The 23,997-nt window shown below is 35.7% G+C and overlaps 1 protein-coding gene across 1 annotated transcript in view; it reads right to left on the bottom strand.

Annotated features, from left to right (window-relative positions):
• PAPD4 (PAP associated domain containing 4) overlaps positions 1–21,871 on the bottom strand; it is a 43,112-nt gene extending 21,241 nt beyond the window's left edge. The window contains exons 1-9 of the mRNA XM_009574739.1: positions 21,717–21,871; positions 20,959–21,084; positions 18,491–18,740; positions 17,271–17,385; positions 17,059–17,150; positions 16,169–16,235; positions 9,818–9,887; positions 6,026–6,102; positions 2,552–2,680 (exon numbers count right to left, since the gene is read on the bottom strand). Of these exons, the coding sequence (XP_009573034.1) occupies positions 2,552–2,680; positions 6,026–6,102; positions 9,818–9,887; positions 16,169–16,235; positions 17,059–17,150; positions 17,271–17,385; positions 18,491–18,740; positions 20,959–21,084; positions 21,717–21,871 (1,081 nt within the window). The remainder of the gene's footprint in view (positions 1–2,551; positions 2,681–6,025; positions 6,103–9,817; positions 9,888–16,168; positions 16,236–17,058; positions 17,151–17,270; positions 17,386–18,490; positions 18,741–20,958; positions 21,085–21,716) is intronic.
• Positions 21,872–23,997: the final 2,126 nt, after the last annotated feature.

The raw sequence follows: 23,997 nt of genomic DNA on the forward strand, positions 1-23,997 counted from the left end.
TATTTACTGCAAAAGAAAGCTTTTTTTTTTTTTTCTTCTTTTCCCTCCTCAGTAACATCAACAAAAGCTCTATTAGAAATTCTATGACTAGGACATAAGCTACTTTCAGTAGCATCACATGCATGTAGCAGAAATGAAAAGAAAAAGAAAAGGTTAAAATTTGCATGAATAAAACATCAGAATCTAAACAGCTGGTGCTAGATACATGTCCACACTTCAGCCTTTTTTAGCAGAAAAGGCTGATGAAGCACAGGTAAAAGGCTCCTCTTTGGTCTGTGGACTGCTGATCCTTCCGAGGCAGCTGACTGATCAGTTTTGCACGAAAAAGATTATTTGAACTTTTTTTTCCCCTTCCCTAGACAGCTGTGGCAGCTGCCACAAATGACTACAGCAAATGCCCTCATGCTTGCATGGTTGTTAACATTCTGGCAAGCCTACACATTTATACTTCCTTGTAACTCCTACTCTCTTCCCTTTTGTGCTTTACTTTTATGCACAGCTCAGTAATTGGCTATCCATGACTGCACACTGCACCCAACACAAGTCTCTAGAGTAACTGCGATACGATGAAAACAGATCTGGAGAACAAATTTCCAAGCGAAAAGGCCTGTTTCCCTTAAAAGTGTAACACTATCAAATGCTTATCAAGTCACTGTTAAGATGTCACTAATTGCTAAACCATGTAAAGATATTTTTTCTCCTCTTCTGCTTGTGCTTCACCTTTGCATAGCAATCTTCACATCCAGTAGTTCCCAAAATTTTCAATCTTGTATCTAATAATCACTTCGGGATTTTTAAGCTCATTTCATGTCATCTCCTCAAATCAACACTTCTTGTTTGATTTTTTTCCCCTGGTGTATATTAAGGATCTACACTGACATACTCGGTCACCTACAGTATTGTTTCAGAGCTGTGACAACAGACTTGGCCCCATTTTCTTTTCTTTCCACAGAAACAAAGAAATTTATGGAATTCCACTATAGTAGATGCAGAGAAAAAAAACCAAACAGTCACTGGATAGACTAGCTTATGTCCTACTGTCCTCATGATTGGTACATTAACAACAAGCATACAGTATGGGCATCAAAGAATTCAGAAGTAACCCAGCCAGCTGGATCCCAAATACACAAAACGCCCTCCTACGTCCTGTACTACAGATACCGTTCAGCTGAAAGAAAGCCACCAGCTTGAGTCAACTATCATAAAAAGCTTTCCACCCTAGTACAGAGTGGGTGTAGCGTGATCTTGAAACTAATAAATAGTTGGCTACCCACTCTACAGCAAGTATCTACATTCCAGGCCAAACAAGCTGTCAGAAGAGATAAACATTGTTTCTACCTGATTTAAAAAAAAAAAATTAAAACCTACACAAACGGACAAAGGGTAAAAGTCTAAAATGAGAGCCTAGACAATTTGTCCACAGATATGATCATAAAATCTTAAGAACCTGTTGCCATTAAAATAACATGAACGAGAATAATCAGCATGTTACGAAAAAATTAAAACAAAGGTGTAGAATGAATACAAGCAACAAAAGACACAGTGTATACATGAACTGACAGGAATTAAGAAAATACTTCTAAAGGCATGTTACTCCACAAGATATACACTTCAGGGGTTCCTTGCCTTCCTTTCTGAAGCCACTTATCTCCCAATAAAGAACGAAGAAACTCAAACTGAGCTAAATGATTTGTTAAATGATAATCTTTAAGTCTTAAGCAAAAATTGCAGACTACAAAAGTCACAAATATAGACTTCCTCTAATGAAAGAAAGAAATAGGGGGATAAGCTCATTTCAATCTATTCCTTGAAAACATTTCTGGACTGCATGGGTTTTGTGAATTTTCAACAGCGATCCTTAGTTTCTCAGGCAAAGCTCTCCCAGCTCCACACAGGTGTTCAATGTTTCAATATATTGAAGTCACAAGAAAAGATACTGCGACTCCAGTCAAATATCCCAACTTCTAATGGTCTTCGACATCTGTCACCGTACAGAAGACAGTAATCAGTGGAAAAATCTAACCACATGGTAGTGCATTCTTGCATATACATGTCCCCCACGTTCAGTCCTTCACTCACCAGAAGACAGAAAAATGACCCCACAGCATTTGTTGTCCCTTTGAATTTTCTGGGAAGTTCCCAAATTAAAAAAAAAAAAACCAAAAACAAAAAAACACACAACCAAAACCACAACCAAAAATCAAACAAAAAACCACTGAAATTACTATGTTTAGGTTTTTCCCTTTGTTAAAAGGTAGATTTCTGTTAACTACAGCTTGAGTTTATTTTATAGTCATACAGTATCCTGCAGGTACATTGATTTCCCCCCTGCCCCTGGCCCACCTTTTTAAAGCTGGTAAATCTGCCTCCAGAGAAGAGGTCCACTTGTTAAAGAAAAATGCAGCACTAAGGAAATGGAGTAAACCCACTTTATTTTCAGATTTTTCTGTGTGGAAGATGACTCCTGCTGGTGTTTAATTTTATTAAAGAGGAAAACAACACAAATATGAACTTAAAAAGGACAGTTTCAACACATTAAAAAAATACTTACTCTGTAAATAGTGCAAAACCATCAATACAAGACTATAGCTGCTTAAAGTACCACGACTGGCATCATTTATGTCATGAAAACTCGCCCACTTCTTAACAACAAGCACTAAAGGACGAACTCGATTCTCAACTGCAAGTAAAATAAATACATCTCAAAAAAAGCACATTTAACTAGACAGCAATCAATCAACATTTGTTCCTCCTTAATCAACATGATACTCTTGTGTTATAAGGTTACCTTTTGCAACCATTTTACCGAATTTACTTAGTTATTCTACAACTTACTATCCATCTTATAAAAATCAGAAAAAAATACTTGCATTTGAAAACAGTCTTTTGAGTAGTAAGATCCATAGACACATTACAAGGGGTATGCCAAGTAACTTGCAGATAAGACAAAATTGGATGCATCAGTCAATGTAGCAGTGTCACATCCCACTTTTAAGTTCTCTCCAGTTCATTGTACTAATTTTCCCTGAATTAACTTGTTGCCAGGACAGTCCACATCTAATTTTTTTTTTTTTTTTTTTTTAAGGTTATATAAACTTTGAGGGCAGGGAAAAGAATTCTCCTGGTTGGAGGACACAGAGCTCATTCTTAAGTTTTCCTCAGGATCCACAAAAGCAGTAACTCCTGCATACAAACATTAATTTTAAATTTGCCTTGTCCTCAATAGCTTTTTATGAAGATGAGATGTTAGATACAATAACTCATTAAATCAAGACATATGCTTTTCATCAGGAAAGACATAAATACAGTCATATTCCAGGTATGCCCTTCCGTATTTCTGGGGAATATAGATAGCCTTCTAATTAAGGTAGTAATGTGTTGTAGGGAGACGTCACTCACCACCACCTCCTAGGGACCTTGCAACGTACTTAATTTATTATTTGCAGATATGTGGAAGCAGATCATCACTTCAGTCAAATGCCTTATGATGGCCTTACAATGCCTTATATGTTCTGGAGTATCTTTTCTAACCTGACGACATTATGCAAAGTTTTGTATTCTGCACATCAGGACAGGAATATATCAATACATAATCACTTCATCCAGGGCAAGAGACATCCTACAACAGCACCAGTTGGGGCACTGTCTGTTATTTTGAAAATCCTATCAAGCATGTGATTTTCTCACAACCTGTTCATAGTGGTTCAGCACATGTGCCCCTGTAAGTGGTACTCTTTTTCTCAGCATGAATGTCCTAGATCTAGGAGACCTCTTAGAAACAGCAAAACTCTTTACAACCAGTCACCTCAATCCCAACATTATTCACCAGTGGTTGAACTAAAAAAATACGACTATTAGTACACTAACTGTGAGATGCAGAAGAATTACTGTACAGACATCATATGAACACACACTAACTGAAATAGGATTTTTCCATGAGAGGAAAATGCAAATAGGCTCAAATTCCAAAGGGGACTCTTTTGTGTGTGTGTGTCATAGTAGAAAAGATCTCTTTTTAGTTAACCTTACTCTGAGGTAAGATTTTCTGTCTGCTAGTGCCTGTAATTAGTATATAACAAAGTTATAGTGTGCAACACGGCCAGTAACCTTTTCCTGATACTCTTTCATCAGTCAACAAGCTACCCTCTCAAGAAAATGCTCAGTAATGTGACTTGCTCAAAGCTTCCAATAATTGAAAAATACCTACCATCAATTGCCAATTTAATTGCAGACATGCCTCCTTAGGCAAACAACTGATAACACAACAGCACAGACTTCGGTTTCTAGCTCTGCTTCATCTACCTACATTTTCTGTGGATATTCTGCTTCACTTTGCCATATCATCTTTGATGTTTTCTACAGCACCTATGCACCAACATAGAAGGGCTGATTTCAAAAAAGACACAAGAGCATCCACAGAAATATTTATGAATTTTTTTTTTTTTATCATGCTCACTAAGATAACCAGTCTCTTGTTTGCTTGAGCATCTAATTTGTTCGAATGGAACAAAGAGACCCATACATCTTCCACTTGAGAGGTAATTTCATCTTTTTTTGCTCCCATGCAGGGTGAAGCCCTTCAGCCACAAATTTAAGTCAGCAGCCTAATACTTTTAATGCTATCCACCCTGGTTGATATGACTTCTAAAAGTATGTAAAGAGACTGTCTGATAGAAGTTTCCATTTACTTTTGTTTTGTCTTATGCCACCTGAGAGTTTTCTGGTCCAAAGACGACAAGACAGAGTATGCTTGATACAGGTTGCCTATTTAAAAAGGTCTAGCACATCGAAGAGGTAATCTTTTCAATCACGAGTCTCCCTTAGCTACTAACTCACTCTTGACCTCAAGAAAATAACAATATTTATCCTTCAACAGGACACATAAAGTTAATTTTGCTGGCCTTACAAAAGTGGGCAGTAAGGCAGAACTGAAAAAAAGGTGGGGACACTAGGACCCCTTGCACTGCTCTTTTCACATCTGGACTCTTGTCTGCCCTACAGTGATTTGCTGAGAGGAATAAGGGAAATCTGTGGCAGAAGTCAGGAACAACTATATCAACATTAGACTTGAAGTGACCCCTCACCTGTAGCTGTGAATGACAAAGATTATTTCCCTAACCTTTTTATGCGTGGAAGGAAATCCTTCTCCAGGCATACACCTTCCTAGATGTATGAAGAATTTACAGTTAACCAGCTGATCCAGGACAAGTTGTAGACTCCCCTAGTAACATGAATATGGAACACTGAAACCACTCCGACTGAAATATTAGTAAAAATTAACTAGTAAAGGTAACTTCTACTGATAACTTCCTACCCTAAATAAAAAGGAATTCCTGTATGCAAGAACTGAAGAAGGTGGTAAAGGAAAAACTGCAATGGCCGAGAAGAATTAGCCTGAGGTCCACTTCTCATGTATTTATCTGCCAAATGACATTGTGATGCTAAGTAAGAAAACCTTAGTTTAGCACTAAGAGTGCTTTTCTTATTAATTTCCCTTCAGAAGTCTATTTCACAATCCCTCCCTAAAATGCAAACTCCTGAGGAGACACAAACCAGTTTTGTTTCGGGGTTAGTATAAAAACTTGGATTTTCCAAGGAAAGACTCAGTAACAGCATACAGACAACACCTAGCTATCAGCCACACATACCTATCTGTGGCTGTAAGGAAATAAACTGGAGGTTGTACCACTAGATAATCATTAGTATAATGATCTCATTATCTGCAGAATACTGAAGCAGCCCTCGCAGCAGGTATGTGGACCTTAACATGATGAATCTTTGTTATCTTCTGAATATTATAATATTAAATTAAAAACATGCCTAGCTGTTATATCAGTTTTCTCTATGTATTTAAAGTGAGCAACAAGAAGTTATCTTAAAGCTATCTCACGCAGCTCATTAGGTAATTTTTTATATTTATATAGTAACCTAAAATATTCAACTGAGTTTTAATAGTCTATCAATACCAAAATACAGATTTAAAAACCAAATTATATAGAAATAAGAAAATGCATTAAAAACTTACTGTATGCATAGGTTCTCAGAAGGAATGTATTTCTTATTCCTACAACATTGTTTACATTCAAGTCAAACTCCACACAGCTATTGGGGAGGAGAAAAAAAAAGAATCAAGCATCATGGTATTCAATTTCAGAATATTTATTACCTACTTAGTGACAGAGGTGAAGAAATGGAACTTTAAGATAATACTCTAGAAACTTTCTTCAGAGTTTTGATGCTGTGATTTGTACTCTGGTTTTGTTTATAATACTTGAATTGCTTATAGACTTGAATTCCATTGTTACAAAAATGTAACCGTTTTACATAAAGAATACATGTAGATCCAGATTTAGACCTTAGGACAACTTAGTATATCAAACATGTTTTGGATTTTTAATGAATCTTTCTCCAAACTAGACTTGCACTACATGATTTACTATGAACAACTTTTGATGCCAGGAAGAATTCCGTGAGGTATCAGATTAGGAAATCATGCCAATGAACTGAGAAGGAGAATTGGAAGAGATCAAAAAGTAAGAATCTCTTTTCTGCAATTATGGTCAGAGATAATCAGCAAGCACTTTGAAATGAAAACTGCTTATTAGTAAACATTGCATGTTTTGTGATAAAACAATTTTCATAACTGTTTCGTGCTGCTAACAGCCAATAAGAACAAGGCAAACAAGCACTACTTGCTTTATTTATATCACACCCTGCCCCGAAGTTTGAATTTCATACTGCATATAAAGCTTAACTACTCACAGTACTCAAGAAACGATATTAAATTCATAGTTAATAAGCTATAGCAACACTGTTACTCACAAGAAGAGCCTATTATTGACAAAGAAGCAGCTGTCTGCAATGTACAGCTATTTCCATTTTATATATCCAAGTCTCATTCACATAGCATTTGTTTGCCTGAATATTCCTTTGGATTTTCTTGAATTATTGTAAGGGGAACATGGACCTGGAGTTTATTAAACTGGATAAAACACAATTAATTTGATGCCTACAAAAGGTTTTTGACATCGTTAACTACATTAAAACATTCTTTGCATCAAAAATATTACATCATTTTAAACCTGAATTAATATCAAGCATGACTTTTTAGATGTTTTAAGAGCATAGTACATAATCGTACAGGAAATAAACAAGCTTGAGCGACTGCTTGACAGTTGTAAAACTAAGCATAAACACCAGTAAGAATATTAGTTGTATGTGTAAATATAATAAATAAATATGTCAGGCTGCATGTGTAATTCCAATTAACTCCAATTGACAAGATTGCTATTCAGCAGATGCTGGTTAAGCAAGTTCTACTGCAGTTATTTTGTACTTTAATACGCACATTTAATAGATGTTGCAATTATGGCAGCTGGAAAAGGTTTACTACTATTGGGACTCAAGTTCTACGAAAAGCACTAAAGGAGAGGAAAAGAGTCAACTGCACATCAAATGTAGCAGAAAAGGAAACTTTTGCATCCTCTGTAGTACAGATATCTTGTTAATTACTCAAAGGCTTGTCTGGTAGCAGAGCCAGCATTGGAATTATTTCCTGGGAAAGACTACCAAAAAAATAGGTAGTAAGTCTTTAAGTGCAATGGATCTTCCCTTACTGTTATAGCACTAAAAAACTCCTTAAGATGAAAAAGAACAACAAACAAACCAAATGCTTTCTCATTCACCAAATCAAAGTAAGTGGGAAATGGCAATTTTCAGGTATATACAGACCATTGGCAACAAATTAGATGCAGAGATACCACCCATTGAATTCTACCATTTCCTCCCAGCCAGGCATCAAGAAAACTGGCTTTCACAGGAAGCTTGTCATGTTTAGTTTCTGGTTTTGGCTAAAACAAGCTTAATGCCCTGGGTACAGAATAGCCAATCCATTTTTCAAGACCTCTGTGAAAAAATGAATGAGTGTGCATGAATATATACGTATGAGCCTACAAAAGACAGAGGCTGATAAGAGACTGGAAAGAGACAGATGCTTAAATAAAAAGACAAAACATGGGTGGAAGTGACAGGTTATGTAAGAGAAAAGTAACTGGAAAGAGAGAAAAAAAAAAACTAACCCAAAGTCATGTCATCCCCCCACTCCCATTTTCAAAAAAAACAACACAGGAAACCAGATGGTGAACAGTACTGTTTTTTTCCTCTGAAAATGTAAAGGGCAGCTTCTAGTCTAAGAAGATTATACTTTGATTTAGTAGGAAATAAAGAATTCTGTAAATCCTGTCTGTAAGGCATATGAATATCATGACTGTTACTTTTTTTTGTAAGTGACCGTAGTATGGACTATAAGTGTCTACAAAGACTTCAAACTTCTGACATAATCACTTCCATACTTAAGGTTTCTTTTTCAAGTTTATTTTCTGATTTTAAATTGGAAAAAAATATTCTTGCTATAACTCCATGATTTATTCAATATTTGTACCAGGAATTTACCATTTAGTGTACCTATGAAAAGACTAGTATTGTTAAATGTAGCTATATTTTAGCTTGACAACTTTAATACTTTCAGAAAGCATGGGAGAAACAACCTTCTGTACTGTTAGAGGAGAAAGTTCCTAGATAAAAATTATTCAAATTTTTAAAAGGTACGTGAGTATACAGAAGTAAATACAGGATTAGGTGTAAATGAAAAAAAAAAGTATAAAGCAAAAACCCTAACAAGTGTTATATAATCTCAGATGCAAGAAAAGCTTAAATGCATATTTATTATTTCAAATAGTAAACATGACAGATTCATTTCTATCACAGCAGGGTTTCTGCCCTGATAAAGGTATATTGTGATAAAAGCACCTTGTGATATGCTTTTATGAAGAGAGGCCAGAGAAGTGGGCTTGTTTTTAAAAGACAGAGACAAGGTGCAAAATTGTAGAAGTGTATAGGCAGGATAAGATAGTTAGATATAAAAGAGTTGTTCGAAGTCTTATTTACAAAGAATAGTCAAGCTACGTCATTACATTAAAGTGATACACATAAGTCTTACAAAATCTAAGCCCATAAATATAGGAAGATTTGAACATTACTCAGACTCCCAACCAATTTGAGTGCTTTGCACAGTTTTTTCCTCTGTCAGATCCTTTTATCACACGCAGTAAGAAATACATTGTTCTCTGTCCTAGTACATCCCTCTTGATTATTCATTTTCATGTCTTCATAATGAAGATACAATGAATACAATAACATAGAACATGACCACTTCTCTCAAATTACTTCCCCTTTCTAAAAAAAAAAATCATAAAATTAGCACCTAACACTGTGAATAGAACATGCAATACTACTTTGTTAAACACAGAATACTTCCCTAGAAGACCAGCAGAATATACTCTTCTAAAACGAACAAAAAATTTTTAATCAAGAAAACAAGGTCGTCATCACAAGAAACTAAAGTTTGGTTTAGTGTTGTTTGTATAGTGTAAACACTGTGAATTAGTCCTTAAGTAGCTCAATAGCTCAGAGCAAGCAAAATTATCTTTCCAACAGTTTTCTTCCCACCGTTGTTTTTCTGTCACGAACCATTTGTCAACCGGAGTCCACTATGTACAAATAATCCACAGAATTACATGATATACTGCTACTAATTCACATCACAGAAACTAAACAGCTTCTCAACCACAAGAGGTGTTTCAGGCCATCAAGGAAGTCAGCTGACTGCCACTGCACAGTAGCTGTACAAATTTGCAATACATAGTACAACACAAATAAACAAAGCATGACTTCAGTGGGACTACTCATACGGACAGTACATAGATAGAGTACTTTCCCATCTCAGAGTCCAAAAAATGATGTTGAACAGAATACTTGCCTGACTTTATCCCTGAACTTCACTATTGGCACTTTTGCTCGAATCAGCTGAGGTCGCTCAATGTAGCTTGCTGAAAGGGAGAAAAATATGCAATTAAGTATCATGTAAGATGCTGATCTTAGAAGAAGATCCTAAAGTGGAGTCTGGCTGATTTATAGCAAACAGTAGCTTATTAAATTTAGCAAAAATATTCTCAGAAGGGTTGTGCTAAACTAAGTAACCTCTAGCAGCTGTAGCAAAAATACAATCTAGGAAAGTGTGGGGAAAAAAAAACACGCACGAAACATTAAAGAAAAACATTAGTGGAAGATTTTTCTGTGGGAAGTATATTCAAGAAATTTGAACATAACGAATGCAGTTCTACAATGCTTTCACTAAGCAGTACTTGTAATAGAAATCCTGAATAGTTATAATTAAGATTCAAAAAGAAGGGAGCAAGAACATATCCATCCAGGATGGCCAGACACTTAAGCCCAGCACTACATTGTAGCAACAGGCACGTGATCAGCTGCATACGTTTTATCATGTCTAGTTTGCTTACAGTTGAAACTATGCATTTTCCTGATCAAAAAATATTAACATACCTGTGTCTTCACTATGCACTGATTATGCTTAAAACTTCCTTTAAAAACTGTTTATTTGACTGATAAAGTACATACCAAGAAATACATTTCCTCTCGATTTGTTAGTGAAAACAGGACTACACTTTCCATCAAAGATGGGATAAGCTTTATTTGCCTTTTGCCTTAATGGTGATAGGACATGCAATAAATACACAATCACAGGACTGCACCTCAGATGATTATCCACACCATATAGACACACAGCCTCAATGCCAGACCATCCAAACCCAAACATACTAAGCTCTGCCAGACTCATACAGTGCCACAACTGCACCTTCGCACTCAGCTCCCCCAAACTGCTGCATCAGTCATATTATCTGCAATTCCCTATTCTTGACAATATCTCAACTACTATATTTAATAGTTGCCCATAATCCTGAATGACAAACGCACCCAAGAAAGTAATGGAAAATACAAAGAAAAGCAGAGCCCATAGGTTACATGATAGAATTTGGGCAAAAAGCACGATTTTAGTAATTTCTTCTGTTGCAAAATCTAGGACCACTTAAACTTGCCCATATGTAACATCATACATTTTACACTTGCTTCTATAAATTAACCTCAAATTAGCATAAATAAGTATGGCAAAGCTAGAAGTGATACAGACTAAAAATAACCTTGAATAAAAGCTGATCTTCACTTTTTGGGGGAAAAAAAAAGAAAAAAGAGAGGTATTTTTAACAGTTTGGATAGCAACTTTGATTAAACAGTGTCATCTCCATTGCATTTGGATGACAACTGCAGGTTTGGTAAAACCCTACTGTGTAATATTAAATTAAAACAAATTTTACTTTTTTTTTTTTTGAGACTTTTTGAAAGTGTTTTATGGCTATGCACATTTAGACAGATTTGATCTGAGGTAATCCTTTATCTGGATTTGAATGCATTGTATGATCCTAAGCAACACACAGACTGGCACTCAAAATAAAGAGATAATCTTATTAGTTTACTAATTTTAAAGGAAGAATCTTACAGAACTCCAATCCACATTCACTGAACGTACAATCTAGTACAACTTACACAAGTGTCCCCTCTTTCTAGCTGCACCTGCATCTAAGCATCCCTCCTCCAACATCCCAGAACATTCTTAAAGCGAAGCTACAAGGCGTGTAGAGCGCTCTGCCTCCTTTCCTTTCACTACCAAATTTAAGTCAAAGATGCCCAACACATCAGTACATGATAGACAATGGTGGGTATCTATCTTCATGCCATAGCAATTCAACTTTCCTCACTATGGCCTTTCTCAAGTGCCCTTCAGAAGTTAACTCATTGTAGTGGCAATCCACTTCCAAGCACATCCTTGTCTGCAAATGCCTCCCAACACTTGATGGATGCTTGTGCCAAATTAGTTGGCTAAGGAAAAAAAAAAAATCCCAAAACATAATCCCAATCTGTTTCCCAGGGTGAAACAAAGCAAAGATTATGTTAGAAGGCAGTAACCTGCTGCTGGTACCCTCTTTCTTGGCTCACACCCAATGACACTTAGCACAATCTCTATTGTGCATTAGATTGTCATATATACAAGGGAATTACAAACACAGGATGTGGAATTCTGAAATACATACAGGTTGAGTAAGTGCCTTAGTAAACTGACTATTTGACCCTGAAGCTATGACCAGAGGGGCTACACCAAAATACACAAAGAATTCCACATAGCTGCTCCACAGTTTTGGGCATGTCTATGAAAAAGTCACAAATGCCACTTCAGCTGTAGTAAAAAAGAATATAACCACTTCAAAGACGACTAAGCACTGTTTCATAAATAACTTACTCATGCAGAATTTCACATTAGACAGCTTAAGTCCTTCTCTTCTTTTACAGAATAAAAGATTAAGCAATAGTACAAAATATTAATCCCAAACATGGTATATGCCAAAAAGATCTTTGGCATCCTGCACGTGTAGCCTGCTTTCATTGAAATGGTTATACTACAGAAAGAGAAACTGGGCAACACGGAAGTCTGAATCCAGAGTCATGAAGAATCTAGAAGGATACAACCCAGGACAGGATGAATTAATTGTTGACGTTTGGAATTCACCCACATACCTGCATAGTCCTTCAAGGTCACCAATTGGAGTTCACATTCCCTTGCTTGTCCTAACTGTTGCACATTCCCCATTAGAGAACTGTTAGGCGGTTTCCACTCTGATATCCTACTCTCAACACTATTGCACTTCTTTGTATAACTAAGAGAAAACAAGCTCTTTGTTATTTATTCAGATAGTAAACACCAGTCAACCCAGTACTGCTAAGTTGTTTTTCAAATGAATCCTGCCTAGACAACTCTGAAGAGAGTAATCAGTTTGATGTTTAGTCTCAGTGGTTTGGATTATACTCTCTTCAGTATAGTATCTTGTAACAGTTATCACCCCAAATTCATGTTTCGTATTTCACATCTCTAAAAGACATTGGCTTGAGCGTACAGTTCTGGGACTGTTAGCCAATATTGTAAAAAATAGATATGTGCAGGTATCTGAACAAATAAGTCAAAAAGTTACACATGCTTTGCTAGTCTTTGAAGCAGAAGATATATTACTGCTATCCTTACATGTCTCTACTCTAGGAGAAACACAATACGTACCTTTAAGACTAACATGTCCCACAAAAACAGTGAATAAATATCAGAAGCTTTTTCCTACTTTACTCTGTGACTAGACTATTCAAAAAAATAACACATCTTCATTTCAGTCAGTATTCTAGATGCAGAATGACAACACAGAAAAGCCTCTGCTCTAAGACTTTAAATCTGCTGGGCTCAAACTCCTTGCTCAGACTTGTTACCTTTTGCAAGACTGAAACTGAAATAAGCTGGAGCTTAGATAAATTTTGAATCCACTTCCCAAACCTCCTAGAATGTAACACTAATCTAACAATCACAGTTAACTGTAAATAAAGGATAAAAGAGATGGCATTTGATGTCTGAAGATGATTCACCTAAAAGAAAGAAATTGTGAAAGAGACTGATCTAATCTGCACTTGGAATGCTTCCTAATTTACCAATCAATCATGGAATTAAGGTGAAGTAAGCAGAGAATCACACTTTTCTTACAGCCCTTATTTTGGAATGTACGGGAACACCACAGAGTGCAAGAACAAAGAGGAAGATATTAGGAGAGGCACAGCTAGAAAAAACTTTTCCCAAGTTTCTGAATTGAAATGATCTGAAAAAAAGATTTAAAAAGATCTAGAACACTACCTATACCACAAATCTCCTCCTTATTTCTTTTTGTCCTTTTATTCTTTCACAAAACCAGCCCAAGAACTTAGTTTTAAATAACATCTTATCTTTCCTCCCTCTTCTTGTTTCTCTTGCATCTTGACACATGCTTCGTTAGCTTTCATGTTTGGCCCAAACTATGTTTATTTCCATTCTCTTGTGTGAAGAAAGAAGTAAGTTTAATGACAGCTCAGACACTTGTTGAGAACATGCTGCGGTCTTTCTTCTACAGAAGAAGGAAAGAAGGAAATACTTGACCTAGTATTGTCAAAGAGGGATTACTTTAAGATTACAGAATAGCATCATACGTATTAACTGGGCAGCACAAAAATTAAAAATAATGATCAGAAGAAGGTTCATACCTTTTAGGTTGTTAAAAAGCACATGCAATAAAATACAGAATACTGTTGGAATGAAATTGCAATTCTTAAAGAAGCTTGGTACAGACAAATCTTCCAGTTGCTTGTAGACGGCAGCAGCATACGTGCACTGCTAACCCTTTAAAAGTTGCAAATCTAGAATTCTGGTTCAAGTTGAAGTAACATCTCAAAAGAATTATAATTTCTGTAGGCTTTTTCTTTTAATGTATGTACTTCTAGTTAAGTGGCAGCTGACTTAAGACAGTAGAAGGTAGGAAATCACTTAAAAAACTACAGTTCCATTAAAAAAGAACTTAGCAGCCAATCTGGAGCTGACAACGAACAGCCATTTCCAAACACGTAAACCTGACTCCACAAACCCACAGGACACCACTGAAGCACATACTGCTAAGATCATTACCCCAGAGGTGGAGAAAAAGCATATGAATCCATTAGCTTCTGAAGTCTAGCCTGGGGGAACTCCCTCCCTGCCCCCACCAAAACCAACCCACAAGCTATTTTGAAATCATGGATGACAGCAATTATATTTGCCTAAATAAGCTATAACCAAAATAACTGGGCAATCCCCTTGTTTCAGAAGTACTGAACCTTAGCATAGTTAAGCTACAGCTTGTAAATGAACTAAATCCAAATGGAAAGACCCATATGGCAAAGCCTTTTAATTTTGAATCAGGTGAACATTTTCAAACAACTTTTGTTTATCAGTTCTATCCACAGAACATCCCTACACAGGCACAAGGACAGATGGCTAGGTATAGGAATTCATGCCCATGATGATGTTAAGATTATGAAGAGATGATCTAAGAGGTCCACATACCACAACTAAAAGAATCTGACAGGAGCAGTAATATCAGCAGTGTTTTGTCCTGCCTCACCTTTCAAAGAACATTTTGATTAAATGAAGCTGACCAAAGGCACTTGCAAGATAACAGAAAATTAGGAAAGCATCAAAAATCAGCAATGGCACAAACAAAAACGGGATCGCTTCCACGTAGCCATCTTGTCTTTGATACTCGTATTTCCTGCCAAACAAACTTGGTTTAAAGCTCTGTCACAGAACACTACCTCTTGAAAAAAGAAGGTGATAGTTTATTTACATGATCCCTTTCTGATCCCTGAAAACACAACTATTTTATCACTGTGTTTCTCAGAATGCACTGGAATGACTTGCATCCTAGGCAAACCCCAACTAAGTTATGGACTCCTTATGCAAACATCAATATACAATAGTAATAAGCCTTTAAATATCAGATGCCTATTCTGTGATGGATTTATCAAGGCTCTCTTCAAGTGAGCTGTTGAAATCTGGGTACGCATACTTGCCAATGAAGAAATTTTGAAGTCTGCATTTAAATTTATGGTTTGTTCCTTTTACCACTGCAGGATTGTTCAGAACAGCAATATAAGGAGTGGCATCAAAGAATATATCACAAGTCTGAGAAGTAGGGTGACACAGTCATTGATATCAATAAATGGCAGGGTCTTTTGTAATTCAAAGGATGGTACAAAAGCTTCTTTGAAGTAGGAGGCTTTCACCTTTAAGTCAAGAACTGCCCATGTGAATTCTTCATCTGAAGGGAGTCTAAACAACAATTTATAAGAACTATGAATTGACCTGTTTCTCCTATATGTGCTGGTACTGTCAACATTTAGTATTTTCTTCACTAGGCACCTAAGTTCATTATTTTACTGGTATCAAGGCCCCCCTGCCAAAAAATCAATTCTACTGTGAATGACATCTTATTTTACAAATTTATCCTAAGAGTATTGTTCCCAGGAAGGCACTGCAATCTACAAGAGTAGTAAGAGTTCACTAACAGAAGTTTCCCAAACAGAAATCTACTCCCCGCCCCCCCGCTGCTCCCAATTGTGGTCCACAATTCAAAAGTCATTTTAGATGCTACCCGTTCTTGAAGTCCACTAGTTTGGAAGGCAACCGTTATGTTTTTCTAATTACTATCCATCAGCACCAAGATAAGTAACATTACTAAATATTTATAGCTTTTCTCCAAACAATACTGTGATTAGAAACTAGACAAGATGCAATTACATAAATTAGTTACAACTGTGCATCAATACTTCTTCCAGAATTGCCAATAATCTTACCACCTCACTGTAGCCAGGAACTTACAAAGTTTAGTACTGAAGAGTTTTTGGACTAAGCTGAGTATATGCCTTGCTTCAGTCTTCTGATTTACCTGAAATATGATATTAAAATTAAAGAAAAAAGTTGGTATCTCTCATTTAGATGTTCGAAGTAAGCATGCTTTACTTGTCAAATAAAATTAATTCTCAGAATAAGACATGAACATGTATACCAACACATTCCACAGTCCACATATACATTTAGTGTGGCAAAAGCCAGACAGAACAATTCATATTCAATATGCAAAGTAATTATCAGATATTCACAAATCATAGAACTTCATGGAAACCTAGCCCCACTTATACAAAAAATGTCCTTTCCTTCCTTTTCAATGATGCTTCAATTCTTTCAAAATTATGCTTTATTTAGATTTCTTTTTTGTTACATCTTTTCTCTCAACCTAAATTGTACTCATAGACATTTTCTCTCACCAAAAATACTTAACATATTTTGCATATCAAACTCCTTCTTATGCCTGCTCACTAAAATCAGTGGCTATGAATCTAAATCATTAAATTAAAAAATTGTACTTATTAAAAGTTGTTCCTGCATCTAAAATGAGTTAGAGCTCTCTAAACAATTTTCTTCATGATTCTAGACAATTTACTTCTCTGTTTTGCTGTGCTTTTTTCACTTATGGAGTGAAGGTAATGCTTACTTTTTGAATGTTTTGTTGGGTTAAAGGGTTTATAGGGTTAAATTCATATTTGCAACATTATTGGGCCCACAGTTCTTAGCTATTATGAGTGCAAAAATATGTTATAACATTAAAATGATCTGACCATTTGTTTCTCATTTTAGAATCCAGCCTTATAAAAGCACATACATTTTAAAAACAGACTTTGTTTTAACTATATATTTTTTGAATTACTTACTGGTTCTTCTTTAACCACCAGGCACAAGTCACCATCACTGCTACGAGTACCAAACCCATTCAGCGAGGACCCAACCAAAAAGAGTCTGCTCTCTGTAATAGAAGAATCACAGAATAAAAACTGATGTGACATATCATAGTTTAAGAGGAAGGAAGAACTGCGAACCTGAAGAACATTCAAACTGGTATTAAGTAATAAAATTCAAAACATACGTGGAAAAATTCGCTGAATTTCTCTCTGGAGTTCTGTTCTGCAGAGCTCTTTTCTGTTCAAATCACAGGTTTGTTGCTGACATGCTTGAAACAACTCCAAAACCTGCTGACTTAACTTGACACACACATTCAAAAAGTAAAGATACAGAGAAGTGAACATTCTTTCTGGCCAGAGATGCAACTACATTAAACACAGAAGACTGCATTAAAAAAAATCCAGCATCATTTCACACGACCTATTCCATTGTCTAGAGTTTTACCACACTTGAATTCATATTGAACAACTCTGCAGAAGAAATTTCTGCAAAGTTTTTAAATTCAAATTTTTTCAATCTTTTATAAAATGTCTATCCACAGAAAATAATTTTTGCCTCATCAGTATCTGCAGCCTTTCAGGGAATAAGCAGTAAAAGAACAGAGGTATCTTCTGCTGACTTTAACGTCAACAGTTTGCCTACCAGTAATAGGGAGAAAAAGAAGTGTTAAAACTGATTTAAGTTAGCTTTCTTTTTTTATCCCACACAAACTATTAAAGAAGTAGTCAGATCTTTGGTCGAAGGAGGTATTAACTGTTTCTCTTTCACAAGACTGTTACATGCTATAATCAACAGGCATATTTATACTAAAAAAATCTTCTGTCACATTGGTGCAGATAAAGTACGAAGATTGATTAGCTACATGGCTTTTTTTTTTGTTTAATTAAAAAAGAACAAAAAACACAGTTCCAACGCCAATGTCCACGTAAAGAAGACATCCTCTTCTATATTCCAGAACAGCTAGGACAGTAACTTTTATCTCCTTCTGAAGAGAGGCAGAGGACATCTTTACAGGCCCAATACTGTATTTATTCAGAAAGGGCTTCTCTCACGTTACTAGGATGGGTTTTTTTCATCACTGCCCCCCAATCATGTGACAATGATCCAATTTCTACTTCCTGGAGCAGACATGTAGGTTTCCTGACAGTAGTATGTAAACCAAATAACACAAGCAAACACCACCCCTACCCCCCAAAAATGCTCCAAACTCAAACACGCACAAGGAAGCTATATAGGACCATAGTGGCAGCTACATTTATTGATATTCCTTCTAATGACAGCTCAGCGATAGAGACCCCATGACACTGTCAAAGAATGTTGCAGAAATTTGTGGTCTCCCACAGCACCATTGAACCCTGCCTACTCAGAAGGCAGATGTAAAGTATAGGCATGGAAAGATATTACCTTATCTTTGGCCACAGGCAGTGTGGTTTCTATAGGGCGTGGAAACAAAGTATCTCGCAACGGAGGGACACATCCAGTTAAATCTGGTATGTAATGTGCACGGAACAGTGGAGATTGAATTGATCCTGGGAAGGAGTATCTACGTTCTTCTGGTAAAGGCACTGCTTGGTTAACTACAGTTGTTTCAGAACGATGTGAATGAAACCGCTGCCGTTTGACATCATGTGGAACACTTTGTTCACTTAGTCTCCTAAAAATTAAAGAGAAAAAAAAAAAAAAAAGAGACAGTAATTCCTCTATTCGCAAGCTCCAACCTATGATTAAAAGACAGTTGCTACGAACAGCAATGCTCAATTATGTGACTATTTCACTAAAAGTAAGTATTCTACAGAACAAAAGGCATGCCCATTGTAGATATTAGATGAAATAAACCTGGAATGGGAAAAGAAAACACACAACTGCAAAAGTGCAGCTACCCTTGAAGTGAATTGATGCAATTGCTTTACAAGAGTGTCTGTATTAACGAATTGAAACCTAAATGGCAAGTTCAGTTACGCTGGACAGCTTGGAAAGCTGGTCATACTATTTTGGTGACAACATATCTTTTCGTTTGTTTTTTTTTAAAGGATACATACAATCTATGTAAGGATACTTTTCTTTTAAATCAATTTACATTGATTGCAGTGAGAAGTTTTGTGCGTTCTAAATACCCAGTGATGAATAAAATAAATTCGGTAGTGGGGAGAGGAGAAAAAGAAACTTATCACAATATCCATTCAAAATATAGCATTTGTCTGTGTCTTAAATTGTACAGACAGTAAACTGTGTAAGCTGGACAAAAAAGAAACACTATTCATTTGACAAATCAAACTAATGATTGTATTAAGCTACACAGGTCATAAACCTACTGTCTCATTTTCAAACACTCGCCTGCATCTCCTCATTAAGTCATTTGTCACAGGAATTCAAATATATTTGAAGACATACAGTGATCTTACAGACAGCCCCTTGGCATCTGAACTCTTCATTAAGAACCAATTGCACTGAAAGCTGACCAGTGGTTGCATACTGTGGTCCATCCACAGTAAAGAATAAGAGACGACATTCATGTTTTGTTTATGTATAAAGTATTGCATAAAGTTAACCAGTATGGGAGTACTCACACGTTTTTTTCATTAAAAAGCATGAAATCAAATGTTCATATGTGTCAATGAATTAACTATTAATAAAACTACAGAAATTTCTTGTAGTCAGAAAAGCTGGCATGAAGTAGTTTGGGGACCTGGACAGATAGTTATATTAATAATAAAAATTTAACTGAAGAGACCTCAAGTCATCATTTCAGTTTTCAAGTTTGAGAGAACTTCTGATAACATTACCTACCCGCAATCTTAAAGGAAGTCATAATGTAATGTTAAATCAAAACATAATGCTGTTTCAGCCTATTTTGACTGAGAAGAACTTCAGTGAACCCATGTTCTGCAAAAATACCTTAAGAAGAGTTGACTCAAGATCTAAGGATTAACTAGTTGACTGCAAATCTCCTAATACACCATAGCTGTGCATAACGAAAGCTGGTCAAGCGGAAAACATGCATGAAGCACGAAACCAGGAACTTATTTAGTTCATGTGATAGTTATATACTCAACTATAACTTAATAACATATATTTAATTGTACTTATTTTCTCATTTGTTAAATCTGGAAGAGAAATAGCATACAGGAAATAGTTCTGAAGACAGATTACATAAAGCTTCCTCCCTATCAGCTGATCACAGAATTACAAACACATATCACCTACTATTTCTGAAGTGATAAGGAGAAAGGATTTTTTTTCTAGAATGTTAAAAGAAAATAAAATTGGTCTGAAATTCCTCTTTCTGTTGCAACTAAAGTAACAAAGGAAGTTATGTAAATTCAAATAAGTTTAATTTTTTGAAAAGTAGAAAAACTGTTTCCATAAAATTCCTCCTGAAAAAAAAAAACCTTACATATGCTTGAATTTAGCACTTCATATTTGAAAAACAAAGCATCACATAATTAAGAAAATCAGGAGAAACATCTAGTGTGTCATCAGAAAAAAATCACAATTCCCATAAAACATTGAGGGTGCAGTCTTACTCTTAACTTGACAAATTAACAGGAAGAGAACACTCAAAGTATTTAGACAAACCCTTTTATAGTCAAGCACACACAGGCTACAATCTGTTATAGTACTAAAACACAAAAGTCACAATTCTGTCAGGCTACAGCTGCTGGAAGAGAAACTACACATACTAAGCCACTAAAATTCTCAAAAGCAGGTACATGAACACTCTAAAGAGCTGTGACATGGCCTGTTTCATCAAAAAACATTTTATTCAGTATTCTTGCAATTTCTAACAAAACTCAAGTTGGACAAGAAATTGATACTAGACAAGCTTCACTGTGGGTACATTACAGAATTATTCACACACACAAAGAACTTACTTTCTTCCTCGGAATGACATGGGGGCATCAGACATATGTACTGGACTGCCATTTCCATAAGTCATTGGCTGCGGTGTAACAGCTGGAATAGTTGCAAGGTTCCCACTCAAAAGAGCCCTGGAAAGACTACAGTCCATAACTGTTATTCATATGATAACAAAGATGCTTTTTATGGGTTGGTAGTTTTTCTTGAGTGAATATGAAACTCAGCAAGTCTTGTCATTTTTTTCTTAGAAGAAATACATCTGTCTTTTCTATTCAAAATGAAGACGTATTTCAGTATATAACATATTTTTCATTAAAAAATAGAACATGGTCATTCTTCACAGCACACGTGTAAGAAGAGGTTAGCAAACAAATTAACTTAAGGTACAGTTAAATTTAAGAGCCTGAAGAACACTATGGTGTCTTCAAATCTAGCCCCAAGAATAAAGGTTTCTTTCCCTTCTCATCTCCTCCCTGTTTTCCCCAGTAAACACATACAATTGAAGATCTTTAAAACTGACTGTGGATTATTAAATCTAATCAGTGCAATGGCATCTCATGCATTATGCGGAATGCAGGAGAGCATTAAAACTTGCAGGTCACCAACAGAAATTATACAGCTCTGATTTACACATGACACCTTCCTATTTTTTAATGCAGTTTAATGTTAAAAACAGTGAAAAATATTCTCCGTAAACAGAAATAGTTCTTTCAAAAGACCGTTAACTCTCTTTTTCAACCCAATCCCCACTATCAAATCTTACTGTACTTACGTTGCATTCTGAAAATTAAACTGAGCATCAATAATTTGCTGGTGAGAGAGAAGAGTAGGTGGTATATTTAGAGGAAGCTTATTGAAGAAATTACTCTGTTGTTGATGTTTCGGAGGGAAGGGTGGACGACCCAAGTTGGAGGAATTTGGGAACATGCTCCTTTTTACTTGAAGTGAACATGTATCCTTTTACCTACATTCAAAAAAAAAAAAAAAAAGAAATCGAAATTAGGCAATAAGAAATACTAGTTACCTTTTAAAGTCTTGGTTTAAAAATTCAAATAATCTAGAATATATTTCCAGAAACTGCTGGAAAGAATTGTGATTGTGGGCTAGTTTTATCTCCTTTCAGGACAAGATACTAAATAAAAATACTATATACTTTTAAGTTTCACAATTACTACTTACTTTATATATGTTTAAAAGTGAATTTTTATTTGCTCCCCTCCATTTTAAGTTTAATTTTAGAAAAATTACATGACACAACACATAAGAGTTTTCATCTCAAGGAAAAGTAACATATTACAGGGGAATATGTTTCTTATTTCAAACATTCCATAACGAGGTTCACAATATAGGGGAAGAAACACTTGACTACATTATAAGAACATGAAGATGCAGCTGATCATGAACTATAAGTAAAATTAATTTTTTTTTCATGACATGATATGCAAAGAAGCAGCCAAATAATGACAGCAATTGGAAAGCAATCTACTCATGCTTTAAGAATATCATATGTATAGTGTTATTTTATGTTTATGCTTACTGAATGGATTCTGTGATAGAAAAATGTAGGTTTACTATCTTTTAAATTTAAAATTGATTCTGGCACAACTGACTGCTGTTTGATCTTGTATCGTTATACACATTACACATTAGCAGAAAGGTTGGATAATAAATAAAATCTTTGCCTCTACAATAGGTTAAACTATGTATTGCATCCATTTGGCAAATCATCAGTATTTTACCTTAAGCTCAACTTACATGTTGGAAACAACAAAAGTTCAGACTTTACATTGGAAAAACCATATGAGAAGACTTTTAAAACCAGTTATCAGTACTGTACATATCTCTTAGCTACAGTGAAAACCTGACATTATTTTCAAGTTTCTTCATTTGTTTTTTACTTCAGTCTTAAATAAGAACCCTGCAAACAAAGAAGATGTGTCACTGACAAACACATGATTGATCTCAATACTCTGCATATGAGTATTTATCCAATTAGTGCAACACAGGGTTTCAAAAACAACAGGCCAAAAGTTTTTTCAAACAACTTTTAACTGGAACATTTAGAAGTCATAAGAGCAATGGCAGTATTTCCCTAAGTATTACATAAAAACCTTTTCATCAACCCAATGCTTCAGTAATACAATTGGAAAAAGTGCTGATAGATCCACGTCCCGGCATGGAACTCCTGTCACCACACAGTAGTTTAAGTTTGGAATAAAATTAAAATACCACTTTTAGGTTCTCTCAATTACCAAACTTAAAAAAAAAAAACAACAAAATTTTATTAACAGTTGCAGTAATAAGCATTCTCTCCTACACCGAAATAACACCAGTTATTCCTAACTTTACTGTAGTACGGTCTCACTGTTACCACAGCCTTGAAGCCTTCTTTCACCTACCACTATGGACCGTTGTCATGTTTTAACCTCCTCAGACAGCTCTGACTGTCACTGCAGGCAGCATTAGCATGGAACATAGGCAAATAAATACCAAGGAGTTTATTTGCTCAAGTTTGACTTTGTTCCTTATTTCCTGTGATCACAACCCGCATTAGTGAAAACCTGGTACTACCTAGATGGACATTGCTGTACTAGCTCCAAGAAAAAGCTGTCAAGATTAATGGTCTCACAGTTTTTTCTCTTTTTTTTTTTTTTGTGGGGGGGTGTGTGTGGGGTGGGATGGGGGAGACAAAGTAATATATGTACTAGTGAAAGTTATTTTGGGGATGTTTACTTTCAATTCTGCTGAAGAAACATAACCGAATTGCATGACAAGAAAGTTACCTGACATTTACATTTAATCTGAATTATATTTATGTGCAGTCTATACTTTTCCATTCCTAGTACAGACAGGCGATGTAACAACTGTTAACACACCTCATTCATCTCTAAGCAGCCCAGGCACACTTAGCATCTATAAGCAGTTTACGGATATAATTCACCAGTAATAGAACTGTGCATCAGAACTCAAGATTGAGTTGCAAAAGTAACACGTTCTTTTTAATCTTTGAAGTTGTAAATACCAGAAAGAAAAACAATGAAGGAGTTACCTTC

The sequence above is a fragment of the Fulmarus glacialis genome, unplaced genomic scaffold (assembly GCF_000690835.1).
Source record: "Fulmarus glacialis isolate BGI_N327 unplaced genomic scaffold, ASM69083v1 scaffold14183, whole genome shotgun sequence".
Taxonomy (NCBI): domain Eukaryota; kingdom Metazoa; phylum Chordata; class Aves; order Procellariiformes; family Procellariidae; genus Fulmarus; species Fulmarus glacialis.